We start from the raw sequence: 18034 nt of genomic DNA on the forward strand, positions 1-18034 counted from the left end.
TGCACCTGAAGAATCGTTTCCTGACGGTGGCAGAAACGTCGTCAACGGCACTGGGTCACGTGACAAGAAGATTACGTTTTGCTGGAACCTGTGCCCGTCGACCATACCGTAGAATAACGCTGACTCCAGAACATCAAACAACAGATTACGTTGGTGAAGGAGACTTAGACGTTGACAACTGCGTGATTGGCGCCGTGTAATCTTTAGGAACGAGAGTCGTGTTGTCTATATCACAATGATTGAAGAACTCGTGTCTATCGACGTACAGGATAAGGTCAGGCGCCACCATGCGTGATGCAAGGTCAACGTATGGTGCGGGTGTTGTGAGGGTTTGCGGATGCGTCTGCGGTGAGAACAAGACGCTATTTTTTCTACTTGTATTGTGTTCCTATCAGATACACACAGTGAGTGGTCTCCCTTTAAAATACAAATAAGTTCGTGTTTTCTAACACATCTTTTGATCACGGGGTACTTTCTTTGGACTTGAGTTTAATGAGCTTTGCAAGACCCACCTGCATGTAGTGACGTTTTCCTGACGCAAGAAAGTTAACATTGCAACATCCAACTACATGTACTGTGTGCATCAGTCTGACGATATGTTTCATAGTGATGATAAGGATGAGGTTGTTTTAACAAAACACCTGCTCTTTTGCTCATTAATATTGCAACAAAATGTTACATCAATGAATAACATTTTGAATTTTGTTTCAAACAATATTTTGCAGAGATATTTTCACCCACGCATGTAATGTCACAATAGTTGAGACTGCGCTCCACGGATAAGCTAGCGTTTACACATGTCACAGGTATCCATAAAATGAACAATGTAACAAGGTGCTGAGAATATGAACCATCCTTCATCACCCGCTTCTATGCGATTAAAATCTTCAAGTTTAGGGTCCTGTGTTACAACAAAACAACAGCATTAGCGAAAGAAATCAGAGAACTGATGAAATGATAGTAAAGGTGTAATGACGATTCATGGCTGTGTCCTTTATGTTGGGCGATACATGCATGTCACCGAGACGGCATACTGATGATTAACTTGCGTATGGTTGCCCTTGGTACTGGCCGCCATACCGCCTGAAGAGCTGCCCCAAACTGGGCTACGTTGGCGGTCGCTGGGTCTCTGGCGTACGTTCCCATCCCGAGGACATCCCTAATTATAAGATGCTCTTTAGGGGACATGTCAGGGGACTTAGCAGGGCAGTCGCGAGATACAAGGTGAGGACCTGGGCACGATCTTGACATGGTCGCCAACAACGTTTTCTGCCATCGGTGAATCGGAGGCAAACCTTGATTCGTCTGTTAACATGGTGTAACGCCATTGACGTACAGCCCGTGCCTGGTGTTGCCTAGCCAACCCCAATCTTGGCCGCCTATAGTACGCTGATACCGTTCACAAGACGCCTTGCTTTCAGGCCGGTTTGTAACAGTAAATGTTGACATCCGCCTGCCTGTTATTATGCGGAATTCTCTATTGATAACAGGAGCAGATTTGAATCTATGGCCCAGTGCAATTAATGTTATGAGACGATCCTGTCTAGGTCTCGTATGTTTTGGCCTGCCACGCCCAGTTTTCATTGCAGCCCCACCCGTTTGACGGTACTTGTCCCACAGTCGAGTAATTACACTTTTTGATTTGCCAAACATTCGAGCAACATGGGATGTGCCGTACCCACAGTTCACCATTTCGTCTGTTTGGAGGCATTTTCAAGCGTGTGCTCAGCTCAGTTGCATTTATAGACATAGAGTCCTCCTTCATGTGCACAAACCTTGGTTTCTGTGTACACAAGAATCACTTGCTCTTCATGCATGTTTGGACATATTATTGTGATTAGATGTTGCCTTCATAATGCAACGTGACGATATTGTAAATGTACACCTCAAGGATAGCTGAATTCAAATCATTCGTTCCCTTATTTTCTATCGGTAGTATAATTTAGTGTCATGGAAACAAAGTCAATGACAAACAATGTATTATATTATTTTTTTATTCGGTCGTTCCATCAAGGGAACATTTGAGTGTCAACTGGGGTAGCACTAATACTCCTCTCCCTCTTCCTCTCCCTCGCCCTCAACAGAGTCGACTCCAACCTCCTCGTAGTCCTTTTCCAGGGCGGCCAAGTCCTCACGGGCCTCGGAGAACTCTCCCTCCTCCATACCCTCACCCACATACCAGTGGACGAAGGCACGCTTGGCGTACATCAGATCGAACTTGTGGTCAAGACGAGCCCAGGCCTCGGCGATGGCGGTGGTGTTGCTCAACATACAGACAGCTCTCTGGACCTTGGCCAGGTCACCACCGGGGACAACAGTGGGTGGCTGGTAGTTGATGCCAACCTTGAAGCCAGTGGGACACCAATCGACGAACTGGATGGTTCTCTTGGTCTTGATGGTGGCGATGGCGGCGTTGACGTCCTTAGGGACGACATCACCACGGTACAACATGCAACAGGCCATGTACTTGCCGTGTCGGGGATCACATTTGACCATCTGGTTGGCGGGCTCGAAGCAAGCGTTAGTTATCTCGGCCACAGACAGTTGTTCGTGGTAGGCCTTCTCGGCGGAGATGACAGGAGCGTAGGTAGCCAGAGGGAAGTGGATACGTGGGTAGGGCACCAGGTTGGTCTGGAACTCTGTCAGATCCACGTTCAGGGCACCATCGAAACGGAGAGAGGCAGTGATGGAACTGACAATCTGACCAATCAGACGGTTGAGGTTGGTGTAGGTAGGACGTTCGATATCGAGGTTACGTCTGCAGATGTCGTAGATGGCCTCGTTGTCGACCATGAAGGCGCAGTCGGAATGTTCCAGGGTGGTGTGGGTGGTGAGGATGGAGTTGTAGGGCTCCACCACGGCAGTGGAGATCTGGGGAGCTGGGTAGACAGCGAACTCTAGCTTGGACTTCTTGCCGTAGTCCACAGACAGTCTTTCCATCAGGAGAGAGGTGAAGCCGGAGCCAGTGCCGCCACCGAAGCTGTGGAAGATGAGGAAGCCCTGGAGTCCAGTGCACTGGTCAGCCAACTTTCTTGTGCGGTCAAGGACGAGGTCGACGATCTCTTTTCCGACGGTGTAGTGGCCACGGGCGTAGTTGTTGGCAGCGTCCTCCTTGCCGGTGATGAGCTGCTCTGGGTGGAAAAGTTGTCGGTAGGTGCCGGTACGGACCTCATCTGGAAGAGCAGTAAGAAATAATATGAGCAAGGAATAAAAAGAATATTTAAACAAAATCAATGTACAGGTTGAATTCCGATTTAAGTGCATATTTCTTATAAATAGATACGTTTTAAGGAAAGATTTAATCGAATATTTACGATTGTTAAATATGAAATATATTGTTCCCACCGACAACAGTTGGTTCGAGGTCAACAAAGATGGCCCTCGGGACGTGTTTCCCAGCCCCGGTCTCGCTGAAGAAGGTGTTGAAGGAGTCGTCCCCACCCCCGATGGTCTTGTCTGAGGGCATCTGACCGTCGGGCTGGATGCCGTGCTCCAGACAGTACAACTCCCAGCATGCATTGCCCATCTGGACTCCGGCCTGGCCGACGTGGATGGAGATGCATTCCCTCTGAAGATCACAAGAAAATGAATGAAGGATTTTGTTTTGAAGACTATTTCAGTTCATATAAAACTTATAAATATTAATTAAGTAAACTTAATGATTGTTTAGAAAAAAAAATGTAAAGTATCACAATAACATGTATGTTCTTTTGTTAAGTTAACAACTACATGTACGGTCGGTCCGTGAAAGTAGTCTGAAGGTATATATTTCATGAATTCCGTGAAATCTTCTTTATGACGATGGCTTCCGTACCTATTTTTCTAGCAAGTTACTGACTGAGTGAGTATAGTCGCCTGCAGCTTCTGTTCCTATTGCAGCAGCGACGACGAGACTGGGCAGCAAGAATACCACAATGTGAGGACTCAAACCCGTGCCTTAAGTCTGACGAATGAATTGCTACCAGGCCACAAGGGTAGCCATGTTACATCAGGGTGCAAGGTGTTATGTATGTAATATTCCCATGCACAAAATTATAATAAGATTATGAAAGATATAAACATGGCTATGTATTCTGTGTTTGGCAAATCCCGGCATGGTTCCTGCTTGTGTTCTGGGTACATGGTAATGATACATGATACATTCAGCCTGACGAGCTACTCGTTACCAACCAGGCTACTGAGGCACCCACGTTACGTCTTTCATATAAGTTTCGTCAATGGCATATCAAAAATATTCCTAATGAAAGGTTTTAATATGCACATATCTTGCAACTTGAAACGTGATACATGTGTACATAAAACAGTTTCACTTACCATGATTGTTGTAGGTAGATGTGGACCTCACGTGGACTGCAAGTTGTCTGGAGTGAGAAAGTCTGATGTAGAGAGCAGGTGCCCGGACACTTATATACACGTGGTGGTCAGAAGGTTGTCAAGGACGCTGGTCCATAGCAACTGTTGCTGAGTTCATTAGAAATCTGTTGTATGGACTTTACAAGGCATTTGTTCAAGCCGTGAAATTGATTGTGCCTTCCGCCATTAATTTAAATAGCGCACTAATTAAGAATAAGTCTATTGAAGATGTAATTAACTTCAATATCGTGAAGCATAGACCGTTTAGGTCAATTACAGATGCAGGATGAGAGTTGAATTTCCGTTAATTTCTCATGACATTTTCCTATTGTGTTTGTACTTTTCAAGACAAATGACTTGTTAATCCATAATAGACACATCAGCTAAAGATTTCGTTGAAGTTAGGTGTCACTGAGTGTGAATAACGGAACTGTATGCCTTTGACAATGCAGTGGTGATTTCCGGCTTGTTGAGCCTTGTTAATTGAACTGTGATGACAGATTGGTCGTGTAGAGATCGTCTCGTCAGAGTAAAATTGTGCTGGAAGTACATACTTGAGACTGAAAAATAACTTCGAGACAACCGTAAGTTCGACAAATCGGAGGTTATATGATGATGAATAAAGAAGGAATATGCAGGGACCAAGCTTTTTCCTCGAGACAACCGTAAGTTCGCCACATCAGGGTTTGACTGTAAATGTAATGTTTCCTTGGTATCAACTGGATCCTCTCTAACAATACCTTTGCTGCAGACATAACGTTTTATATATAAGAATATATACCAGTGACCCTCTAACAATCATATGGCTATTTATGTAACGTTTACTTGAAATTTGCAAGATATTCTCTATGAATACATCTAGAACTGTCACCTTTACAGATATAACTAAAAGCGACAAAAATATTTCAATAACCACAAGAAATCTCAGAGAACATATGAAAAAATAGGTGATTATAAATTACTATTACTAAGTGAAAAAGCGGGCTCTTTACTCTCTAACAATCATTTAGCTACACATGTAACGGTGTATTAATATCGTCTACTTTTTATCTCCGACAATCAAAGGGAAATGGATGTAATTTTTTGCCAATATATGCTATTTACCCTCTGACAAATATAGCTAGAGATGTGAAGTATACTGATAAATGCCTGTTAGTGTTTAAGAATTAAGTAGCTGTTAATATAACGTTACTCTCTGACAGTCATGGAGGTAGAACGGGATCGGGTGATCAGGCTCGCTGATTTGGTTGATGCATGTCATCGTATCTCAATTGCGTAGATCGACGCTGATGATGTCAATCACTGGATTGTCCGGTCCAGATTCGATTATTTACAGACTATTTTCATATTATTGCTGGAATATTGCTGAGTGCTGCGTCAAACAACAAAAACAAACAAACATAGACAATCATGTCGACATTTTTATAAGTGCTACATAAAAAAATGACGACGACAAAAGAGTAGGAAACTGACAAGCAGAGCGCCTGGCACTGCCATCACACAATAATGATGATGGCACCAGCAATCGGTGCGGATGTATTGGTGTTATGGGAAGAAGTCTAAAAACGTTTTTTAACAACGCTCCAAAAATATCAAATATCTGCACTGTCCCCCCCCCCCCCCCCCACGAACCGGGCTGTCACCTTATGCAGTGAAGAGACCCGATTATTGTCCAGCTACTAGGAATTACCACTGACTCTGTAACTAGTTTTGGCAATTGGATTTTGAATCACGTGGTGCTAAATTAATGCTCATGTGTGTATACGAGATGGCAGATTAGCGTTTTACAGACCCCAGACAGTTAACTTTGCAACTCCCACCTACATAACCACGTAGACACAAGACAAGGAACTTTGCTACAACCACCTACATGTGGATGTAACGTTTAACTGAAAAAACTTTGTTAACTTTGAAACATACACCTACGTGTACATGCAACCATTTACTGACATCGTTAACTTTGCAACACTCATCTTCGCGTAGACGTTATTTTTAACTGTCAATAGAAAGTCAACCTACCCGAAAGGTTAACTTTGCTACACCCACCAACGTGTAAATGTAACCATTTCCTGATGTCAGACAGTTATCTTTGCAGACACCCACCTTCGTTAAGCTGTTACGTTTCACTGATGCCAAATGGTTGACCCCTAATATTTAAGCATGCAACACTCATCTACAGGTACAGGTACCGTTTTACGCACACACAAATTGTTAACTTCGCAACACTCATCTACAAATAGGCCCCAAATAACCCCAAGTCCAAAATAAAATACCCCATCACATTTTTAAAATATAAAAACAATGCGATGTGAATGAGTTATTGAAACATGGTGTAACATTAAGACTCAAACACAGCTGTGGCATTTGAAAAAGATCGAGAATTTCGTGCAAATTGTGGAAATCACTTAACAAGAACCGGCACTCCATGGATCCCAACCCCTCAGGAAGACCGATACCTGCGCACATTGCACCTGAAGAATCGTTTCCTGACGGTGGCAGAAACGTCGTCAACGGCACTGGGTCACGTGACAAGAAGATTACGTTTTGCTGGAACCTGTGCCCGTCGACCATACCGTAGAATAACGCTGACTCCAGAACATCAAACAACAGATTACGTTGGTGAAGGAGACTTAGACGTTGACAACTGCGTGATTGGCGCCGTGTAATCTTTAGGAACGAGAGTCGTGTTGTCTATATCACAATGATTGAAGAACTCGTGTCTATCGACGTACAGGGTAAGGTCAGGCGCCACCATGCGTGATGCAAGGTCAACGTATGGTGCGGGTGTTGTGAGGGTTTGCGGATGCGTCTGCGGTGAGAACAAGACGCTATTATTTCTACTTGTATTGTGTTCCTATCAGATACACACAGTGAGTGGTCTCCCTTTAAAATACAAATAAGTTCGTGTTTTCTAACACATCTTTTGATCACGGGGTACTTTCTTTGGACTTGAGTTTAATGAGCTTTGCAAGACCCACCTGCATGTAGTGACGTTTTCCTGACGCAAGAAAGTTAACATTGCAACATCCAACTACATGTACTGTGTGCATCAGTCTGACGATATGTTTCATAGTGATAATAAGGATGAGGTTGTTTTAACAAAACACCTGCTCTTTTGCTCATTAATATTGCAACAAAATGTTACATCAATGAATAACATTTTGAATTTTGTTTCAAACAATATTTTGCAGAGATATTTTCACCCACGCATGTAACGTCACAATAGTTGAGACTGCGCTCCACGGATAAGCTAGCGTTACCACATGTCACAGGTATCCATAAAATGAACCATGTAACAAGGTACTTAGAATATGAACCATCCTTCATCACCCGCTTCTATGCGATTAAAATCTTCAAGTTTAGGGTCCTGTGTTACAACAAAACAACAGCATTAGCGAAAGAAATCAGAGAACTGATGAAATGATAGTAAAGGTGTAATGACGATTCATGTCTGTGTCCTTTATGTTGGGCGATACATGCACGACACCGAGACGGCATACTGATGATTAACTTGCGTATGGTTGCCCATGGTACTGGCCGCCAAACCGCCTGAAGAGCTGCCCCAAACTGGGCTACGTTGGCGGTCGCTGGGTCTCTGGCGTACGTTCCAATCCCGAGGACATCCCTAATTATAAGATGCTCTTTAGGGGACATGGCAGGGGACTTAGCAGGGCAGTCGCGAGATACAAGGTGAGGACCTGGGCACGATCTTGACATGGTCGCCAACAACGTTTTCTGCCATCGGTGAATCGGAGGCAAACCTTGATTCGTCTGTTAACATGGTGTAACGCCATTGACGTACAGCCCGTGCCTGGTGTTGCCTAGCCAACCCCAATCTTGGCCGCCTATAGTACGCTGATACCGTTCAAAAGACGCCTTGCTTTCAGGCCGGTTTGTAACAGTAAATGTTGACATCCGTCTGCCTGTTATTATGCGGAATTCTCTATTGATAACAGGAGCAGATTTGAATCTATGGCCCAGTGCAATTAATGTAATGAGACGATCCTGTCTAGGTCTCGTATGTTTTGGCCTGCCACGCCCAGTTTTCATTGCAGCCCCACCCGTTTGACGGTACTTGTCCCACAGTCGAGTAATTACACTTTTTGATTTGCCAAACATTCGAGCAACATGGGATGTTGACGCCCCCACCCCCTGTGCCGTACCGACAGTTCACCATTTCGTCTGTTTGGAGGCATTTTCAAGCGTGTGCTCAGCTCAGTTGCATTTATAGACACAGAGTCCTCCTTCATGTGCACAAACCTTGGTTTCTGTGTACACAAGAATCACTTGCTCTTCATGCATGTTTGGACATATTATTGTGATTAGATGTTGCCTTCATAATGCAACGTGACGATATTGTAAATGTACACCTCAAGGATAGCTGAATTCAAATCATTCGTTCCCTTATTTTCTATCGGTAGTATAATTTAGTGTCATGGAAACAAAGTCAATGACAAACAATGTATTATATTATTTTTTTATTCGGTCGTTCCATCAAGGGAACATTTGAGTGTCAACTGGGGTAGCACTAATACTCCTCTCCCTCTTCCTCTCCCTCGCCCTCAACAGAGTCAACTCCAACCTCCTCGTAGTCCTTTTCCAGGGCGGCCAAGTCCTCACGGGCCTCGGAGAACTCTCCCTCCTCCATACCCTCACCCACGTACCAGTGGACGAAGGCACGCTTGGCGTACATCAGATCGAACTTGTGGTCAAGACGAGCCCAGGCCTCGGCGATGGCGGTGGTGTTGCTCAACATACAGACAGCTCTCTGGACCTTGGCCAAGTCACCGCCGGGGACAACAGTGGGTGGCTGATAGTTGATGCCAACCTTGAAGCCAGTGGGACACCAATCGACAAACTGGATGGTTCTCTTGGTCTTGATGGTGGCGATGGCGGCGTTGACGTCCTTAGGGACGACATCACCACGGTACAACATGCAACAGGCCATGTACTTGCCGTGACGGGGATCACATTTGACCATCTGGTTGGCGGGCTCGAAGCAGGCGTTAGTGATCTCGGCCACAGACAGCTGTTCGTGATAGGCCTTCTCGGCGGAGATGACAGGAGCGTAGGTAGCCAGAGGGAAGTGGATACGTGGGTAGGGCACCAGGTTGGTCTGGAACTCTGTCAGATCCACGTTCAGGGCACCATCAAAACGGAGAGAGGCAGTGATGGAACTGACAATCTGACCAATCAGACGGTTGAGGTTGGTGTAGGTAGGACGTTCGATATCGAGGTTACGTCTGCAGATGTCGTAGATGGCCTCGTTGTCGACCATGAAGGCGCAGTCGGAATGTTCCAGGGTGGTGTGGGTGGTCAGGATGGAGTTGTAGGGCTCCACCACGGCAGTGGAGATCTGGGGAGCGGGGTAGACAGCAAACTCCAACTTGGACTTCTTGCCGTAATCCACAGACAGCCTCTCCATCAAGAGAGAGGTGAAGCCGGAGCCAGTGCCGCCACCGAAGCTGTGGAAGATGAGGAAGCCCTGGAGTCCAGTGCACTGGTCAGCCAACTTTCTAATGCGGTCAAGGACGAGGTCGACGATCTCTTTTCCGACGGTGTAGTGGCCACGGGCATAGTTGTTGGCAGCGTCCTCCTTGCCGGTGATGAGCTGCTCTGGGTGGAACAGTTGTCGGTAGGTGCCGGTACGGACCTCATCTAAAACATGTTAGGTTGGCATAATAAAGAATGATTTTAGATTTAGGAACTGTTTTTGGACAAATCTGTTTCTCCTTTTACTATAAGTAAAAAATGTATTCTATGAACAAGTATTCAACTTTTATGTTACCATTATATTTCAGTCGATGAGGTAAGTTACTCTAACATGTTCAACTTTTATTATTTAACTTCTTCATATAAAAAACACCAAGCATTGATACATAATTTCCGTACTTTGAACACCTCTTCTAGTCGCACATGTACCATTTTCAAAATATTTTGTACCCACCGACAACAGTTGGTTCGAGGTCAACAAAGATGGCCCTGGGGACGTGTTTCCCAGCCCCGGTCTCGCTGAAGAAGGTGTTGAAGGAGTCGTCCCCACCCCCGATGGTCTTGTCTGAGGGCATCTGACCGTCGGGCTGGATGCCGTGCTCCAGACAGTACAACTCCCAGCATGCATTGCCCATCTGGACTCCGGCCTGGCCGACGTGGATGGAGATGCATTCCCTCTGAAGAAACACAAAAATAAAGCATATTCTTAACGTCAATTTATGAAGAACTCAAAATGAATCGCTTTATAATCCGACTCTCAGTCAGGGTTTTGAAAACAACGATTGACCAAAATGAGAACGGCGAATAGTGCACTACCTTTAGCGTTATTTTATTAGTTCATATTAGGTTACTATACTCTCCAAAAAATATGGATCATGAAATATAAATGTTATATGTCAGAAGAAAGGTCGGCTTTGAACATAACTGCCAAATTGAACCAAAACATTACGCCCATACATCCAAAACAATGCACATGGATCATGCATTTCCTCTCTGCACATGGATAGAGAGTCATTTGTCATTTTACACTTCAATGTGACGCTCGTGCTAACCGTGAACGTATTGTAACTGACTACCTGCAGTATCAATACACCGCCAGGATGTAGATCTTTCCCCCATAGAACACGTCTGGGACATGATTGGGAGGCGAGTGCGCCGACGTCAAAGACCGCCCACTACGTTAACCAATTTGGACCAGGAGTTGCAAGAAGAGTGAGCAAGACTCCCTCAAATTGTCATTGGGAGACTGATTCGGACCATGCCACGCCGCATAAACGAATGTGTGACCAATCGTGGGGGCATGACCTATTGTTGACCAGGTCATTTCAAACACTAACACGTTCTGTTGCTTGTCATGTTACACATAGTCCTCCCTTGTTATTATTCATCCATTGCCCGATACCTATTTGTATTTTTGGATAGTACATATTCAGATTTCCTGATCGTTAATCAACACTTCAAATAGGACGGAATCTGGGACAATCTGAGAAACGAGAAAAAAAAATCCAACATACCATGATTGTTGTTGGTAGATGTGGATCTCACGGGGACTGCGAATTGTCTAGGGTGAGAAAGTCTGATAGGAGAGCAGGTGCCCGGACAGTTATATACACATGGCGGACAGTCGGTTGTCAAGGACGCTGACCCATAGTAACCGTTGCTAAGCTCATTACAAAGGCGTCATTAGAGGGACCCATTGAGTGCTGCTTGACGATACATATTGGACTTTTCACAACAGGACGTGATTAACGTCTTAAGTGAAAGTTGTTGGCGGATATTCATGCATGATTAAACCCCCGATCTCTAATTCCATGGTTCATTAATCATCTAATTATGGCTTGGTTTTCATAACTCATCCATACCATGGGAAATAACAATACTGAAATGTATACGAATGATCGTACAGGGATTTGTATGAAAGTAAGCTAATTAAATAGTTGTTAATGTTTTGCTAAGTATTTACTTAACCATAATATAACAATTATTTTGTTTGATCTCTCAATTGAATTTTGGGGGGTCAAGGATTGAGATAGACCGAGTAACGTCTAAAGTAACGAGTAAAGATGCGTATGTCTTTCCCTTTTATGTAAGAAGTGTTTGCCTTTTTTCTTATGCAAGAGACGTACATGTATGTATTTCCTTTGAAACAAGATGCGTATGCCTTTCCCTTTTATGTAAGAAGTGTATGCGTTTCCACAAGAGATCTCTGCGGGTCGTATGTGCAGATTAGGATGCCGTGTTGCCTGCCTAGCCTTCGCCTAACTCCTCGCTCATTATGTGTGAACCTGCAGTAAAATCTCTTTCATGTTTGAGTCAAAGTGAACAACGGCTGCACATGTACACGCACAGATCACTTAGTATGTATTGTCGATGCGGTCACGTGTCTGCTGTGAAAGGATGCTCTGATGTGTATAGAAAGTTTATTGTACGATTCCGACGATAGCGTGAGTCTATGCATATGAATCACTATCAAATAGTGATGATACTGAGTAATTGCGAAAAGGTGAGCGTATCCTTCCCCAGCGTTGGCACCCATCAGAAGCATATACAAAGATAAGTCAATGGTTCACTCGAAATCAAACCATACGGAACAAATCAAAACAGGGAAATGCATCGGGCATAATTTTGTCAATTGATGTGTCATTTTTTTAAATGACCTCCTCTGAGGCCTTGAATGTTGTAACCTTCACCAAACAACCTTTGAGCAACATTTAATGCTCATGGAAAGAGCATGCGCGACTGTGTCAGTGAAATGTAGACACCGAAGCTGGACCTGCTGGAGAATTGATCGATAAAAAGTTCACTATCCGAAACTTGAAGTCAGTCCTCTTTTCATATAGTCTTGTGGAGAGTTCTTGTCACTCAGATTCTTTATGCATATATCTAAATGTGAAACAGGTGAGGCCGTATCACTGGTCTCTTCTTTTATCTATAGTCCAGGTGGGTAAATAAGTGGAAGGGACTAAATCAGATCTTATCTTATCTCATCTTATCTTGTGCTAACAGTATACATATATGTTATCAATGAGGAAGTCTAGCATTTCGTATATTGTTTGATCAGATGACATTTGCTTTCATTTTGATAAATTATACCTAACCTCTGTAGATAGAGATGTAACTATATCTATAGTCACCGCGTTTTGTGACAAATTATCCATCGATAAAAGAATGAAGTTTTCCCTTAAATTTGTTGTGTGAGATAGTTGTGCCCAAAGCTGAAAAATCAAATGTTCCGACAGAATCACTAAAGTTCAAGCAAATCCTTTAAAGTTTTGAGAATCTTCATGGTATTAATTCCACTTGTCTCAACTACGAATATAAACAAAAGCATTCTCAGATTGTATTATGGTTTATCGTTATGACAGGGATTTAGTGGTACATTTGCTGGACCAAGCAATATCTTTCTCTTCGTACAGATATTTATTGAACTTTGGATTCCATTATAAATGAGGAATGAGCATGTCTTCAGGTTTTAGAGTCAAGTCAAAAGTTAATAGTACTGATGCGTTGTTTTGACAGATTTCTTCTCCATCTGACATGCTGGCATTATTTGACAATCATTTCATGTAGGGAAGCCAGACCTTGGATGACAGCTGGCTGGGACGGAATTGGTTTATTCCAATTCTGTTTACTCTTTTTCAGTTTGTGCACTCCACCAATGACAACATCGCGCACTGACTTAACCACTCTGACCGACATTTATCGGGGCGGTTAAGGCAGGATTTTGTCAAAATTGTGCACTTTGGGTTAAAAGCACCAAACTTGACACACGTATACATTGAACCATTCAACAGGTTAATATTCTCTTGTCCATTTTTGGCATATGCTTCAACAGTTTCGAAGAATCTTTTTAGTATATGAAACTGAACTAGAGACTTTAAAGACAAGAAATTTGGATAGAGTTTTTTTTTTTACAAACATTGATATAAAAAAAACTTACTCGCTTAAGACGGTCGATGAAACAGTGCAAGCGTAAGGTCGAAAACATAACCGAGTACCCGTATTAAATTCATCATGATCGAATAATCATATTTGATTGTTTGTTGATACTTGTTGATACTTTCTCTTTCCCAGCAGTTTATGTATAATCTAAGTTTGTAAATCTAAATATTATGTTTTGTAACCCCATCTATATTAATTTGTCCCACACAGTTATAGATACACGGATCTGATAGTGAGTGAGTGAGTGAGTTGGATTTTACGCCGCTTTTAGCAATATTCCAGCAATATCACGGCGGGGGACACCAGAAATGGGCTTCACACATTGTACCCATGTCGGGAATCGAACCCGGGTCTTCGGCGTGACGAGCGAACGCTTTAACCACTAGGCTACCCGACCGCCCCCACGGACGTGAGAAGAAGTGTATATGAATGTGTAACTGTGGTAGCCTACCTTAGATTCCATTAGAGAAATTACCTCCGGGGTTACTCGGTTAGTTACTAATTACTTGATATCAAAGTACCGAGCTTCGTCTTTGGACAGATCTAGAGTGAGATATTAACCAACTTCGTTTATGACAGGCGTTTCCTCTCAATAAGAAATAGGGTGGTTTCAATTTCATAAATGGAATTTCTTGATATGATTAACACGTCATGATCAATGGTCTTGTTGACTTGAGACTAGCGAAGCCGCATGCTTCACGTCTCGAAACATTGCTTATTGTAGATCTCAGATCGAATATGAATATAGTGAAGGAATATACTGAGTATTCATAAATCGCGAGTCTTTGGTGAGGGCAGGGCCTTTTCACAAAGAGGTGAGGTGAGGTGAAATGGGGAAAACGTCGCGTCCAAGATTATTGCACTTATATAGCGACGCGCATGCACGTGTATGTGTGTGGCTGCTTGTGCTAGTCCGGACTGATGCCGATTTATAGTGCTAGCTCACTGAGATACCATGCCGCAGTTTAACATGAATACCCCACTCAGACACAGTATACTGACTCCGAGCCGACCAGTCCTTGTTTTAGCCCCTTAATGCCGAGCGCCAGACAGGGTAACAATAAGTACCATTTTTTAACGTCTTTTGGTATGACGCGGCTGGGGATCGAACCCCGGAGCTTCCGCTCTCCGGGCGGACGCTCTACCATTAGACCACGGAGGCGGTCTTTTCACAAAGAGACCTTAACACTAAGGTGATAGTAACATCAATACTTTAACACAGGCTTACAGTAGTCGCTGCGCCAGGACAGCTGTGTGCAACGGGGCCCTGAGTTGCATCAGCAGGATTGGAGAATGCGAACGAACTGTTACATGTAATGACTCGATTCTTAGTGAGGTTTAGCTCTTTAACGCATGAATCAGGGACTTGTCTATATCGGCCGTGAACAGTGTTTCAGTTATAATACGATCTGCCTACTTACAATGATAGGGAAACCTGTGACGCCATTATTTAATCTCAAAATACATTTGTGTATAATATTCCAAATTTGTAAGGTGAACTGGTCATCTCAAGTCAGTATTCATTATCTCAATACATATTGGGTGTACTATTCCATATTTGTTCGTTGAGGGGCGGTCGGGTTGCCTGGTGATTAAAGCGTTCGCTCGTAATACCAAAGACCCAGGTTCGATTTCGACATGGGTACAATGTGTGAAGCCCATTTCAGAAAAAAACCATATGTCTAAATTATGTACAAGCCATTCATTTGGAATTATGAGAAACAATATATACACTAAAATACAGATATAAACAGCATTATATAAAACATAATATCATTGTGTAAACACCTCCTTCTGCGGGGAATATTAAAACAGGTTTGGGAACATAGTAAAGTTAACTCACTTTTATTAAAAATCACTTGCTCAAATACCTGTCCTGTATCTGAAAGGTGATAGAAATTAACAAACAGTATAAATTTATGGATAACAACTTCTGGTTTATGGCGTATAACGATGTTTCGATGTAGATCGTTATCAAGCTCCATTTGTACGTTTTCGTCTGGAATGCCAATCAAACACACAGAGAAATTATGGCACACATTTACAGCTTCCATAAAGTTTACTGACCTAGCAGAGAAATACAGTAACGACATTGGCGGTCTCACCTACCGACATTTACTGACCTAGCAGAGAAATACAGCAACGACATTGGCGGTCTCACCTACCGACATTTACTGACCTAGCAGTGAAATACAGCAACGACATTGGCGGTCTCACCTGCCGACATTTACCGACCTAGCAGAGAAATACAGTAACGACAATGGCGGTATCACCTACCGACATTTACTGACCTAGCAGAGAAATACAGCAACGACACTGGCGGTCTCACCTACCGACATTTACTGACCTAGCAGAGAAATACAGTAACGACATTGGCGGTCTCACCTACCGACATTTACTGACCTTGCAGAGAAATACAGCAACGACATTGGCGGTCTCACCTACCGACATTTACTGACCTAGCAGAGAAATACATCAACGACACTGGCGGTCTCACCTACCGACATTTACTGACCTAGCAGAGAAATACAGCAACGACATTGGCGGTATCACCTAGCGACATTTACTGACCTTGCAGAGCAATACAGCAACAACATTGGCGGTCTCACCTACCGACATTTACTGACCTAGCAGAGAAAAAGAGTAACGACATTGGCGGTCTCACCTACCGACATTTACTGACCTTGCAGAGAAATACAGCAACGACATTGGCGGTCTCACCTACCGACATTTACTGACCTTGCAGAGAAATACAGCAACGACATTGGCGGTTTCACCTACCGACATTTACTGACCTAGCAGAGAAAAAGAGTAACGACATTGGCGGTCTCACCTACCGACATTTACTGACCTAGCAGAGAAATACAGCAACGACATTGGCGGTCTCACCTACCGACATTTACTGACCTAGCAGAGACATACAGCAACGACACTGGCGGTCTTACCTACCGACATTTACTGACCTAGCAGAGAAATACAGCAACGACATTGGCGGTCTCACCTGCCGACATTTACTGACCTAGCAGAGACATACAGCAACGACATTGGCGGTCTCACCTACCGACATTTACTGACCTAGCAGAGAAATACAGTAACGACATTGGCGGTATCACCTACCGACATTTACTGACCTAGCAGAGAAATACAGTAACGACATTGGCGGTCTCACCTGCCGACATTTACTGACCTAGCAGAGAAATACAGCAACGACATTGGCGGTCTCACCTACCGACATTTACTGACCTAGCAGAGAAATACAGTAACGACATTGGCGGTCTCACCTGCCGACATTTACTGACCTAGCAGAGAAATACAGCAACGACATTGGCGGTCTCACCTACCGACATTTACTGACCTAGCAGAGACATACAGCAACGACACTGGCGGTCTTACCTACCGACATTTACTGACCTAGCAGAGAAATACAGCAACGACATTGGCGGTCTCACCTGCCGACATTTACTGACCTAGCAGAGACATACAGCAACGACATTGGCGGTCTCACCTACCGACATTTTCTGACCTAGCAGAGAAATACAGTAACGACATTGGCGGTATCACCTACCGACATTTACTGACCTAGCAGAGAAATACAGTAACGACATTGGCGGTCTCACCTGCCGACATTTACTGACCTAGCAGAGAAATACAGCAACGACATTGGCGGTCTCACCTACCGACATTTACTGACCTAGCAGAGAAATACAGTAACGACATTGGCGGTCTCACCTGCCGACATTTACTGACCTAGCAGAGAAATACAGTAACGACATTGGCGGTCTCACCTACCGACATTTACTGACCTAGCAGAGAAATACAGTAACGACATTGGCGGTCTCACCTGCCGACATTTACTGACCTAGCAAAGAAATACAGTAACGACATTGGCGGTCTCACCTACCGACATTTACTGACCTAGCAGAGACATACAGCAACGACATTGGCGGTCTCACCTGCCGACATTTACTGACCTAGCAGAGAAATACAATAACAACACTGACGGCCCCACCTACCGACATTTACTGACCTAGCAGAGAATTACAGTAACAATGACGCATGTAAGTGAGTGAGTGAGTATGGTTTAACGCCGCTTTTAGCAATATTCCAGCAATATCACGGCGGGGGACACCAGAAATGGGCTTCAAACTTTGTACCCATGTCGGGAATCAAACCTGGGTCTTCGGCGTGACGAGCGAATGCTTTAACCACTAGGCTACCCGACCGCCCCAATGACGCAAGTCATTCC

General features: G+C 43.9%; 2 protein-coding genes across 2 annotated transcripts; both read right to left on the reverse strand.

Moving 5' to 3' along the window:
- Positions 1 to 1978: 1978 nt before the first annotated feature.
- LOC125380989 (tubulin alpha-1A chain-like) lies at positions 1979 to 4402 on the reverse strand. Its single transcript, XM_048396814.1, has 3 exons — positions 4315 to 4402; positions 3346 to 3568; positions 1979 to 3173 (listed from the first exon to the last, which is right to left on the reverse strand). The coding sequence occupies exons 1-3, from the start codon at positions 4315 to 4317 to the stop codon at positions 2044 to 2046; spliced, it is 1356 nt and encodes a 451-aa protein (XP_048252771.1). The 5' UTR covers positions 4318 to 4402; the 3' UTR covers positions 1979 to 2043.
- A 4414-nt stretch (positions 4403 to 8816) lies between these two features.
- On the reverse strand, positions 8817 to 11459 carry LOC124120684 (tubulin alpha-1A chain). Its single transcript, XM_046483564.2, has 3 exons — positions 11361 to 11459; positions 10301 to 10523; positions 8817 to 10011 (listed from the first exon to the last, which is right to left on the reverse strand). The coding sequence occupies exons 1-3, from the start codon at positions 11361 to 11363 to the stop codon at positions 8882 to 8884; spliced, it is 1356 nt and encodes a 451-aa protein (XP_046339520.1). The 5' UTR covers positions 11364 to 11459; the 3' UTR covers positions 8817 to 8881.
- Between the last annotated feature and the right edge of the window lie 6575 nt (positions 11460 to 18034).

Source organism: Haliotis rufescens, unplaced genomic scaffold, assembly GCF_023055435.1.
Source record: "Haliotis rufescens isolate VD_foot unplaced genomic scaffold, xgHalRufe1.0.p SCAF_16, whole genome shotgun sequence".
Classification (NCBI taxonomy): Eukaryota; Metazoa; Mollusca; class Gastropoda; order Lepetellida; family Haliotidae; genus Haliotis; species Haliotis rufescens.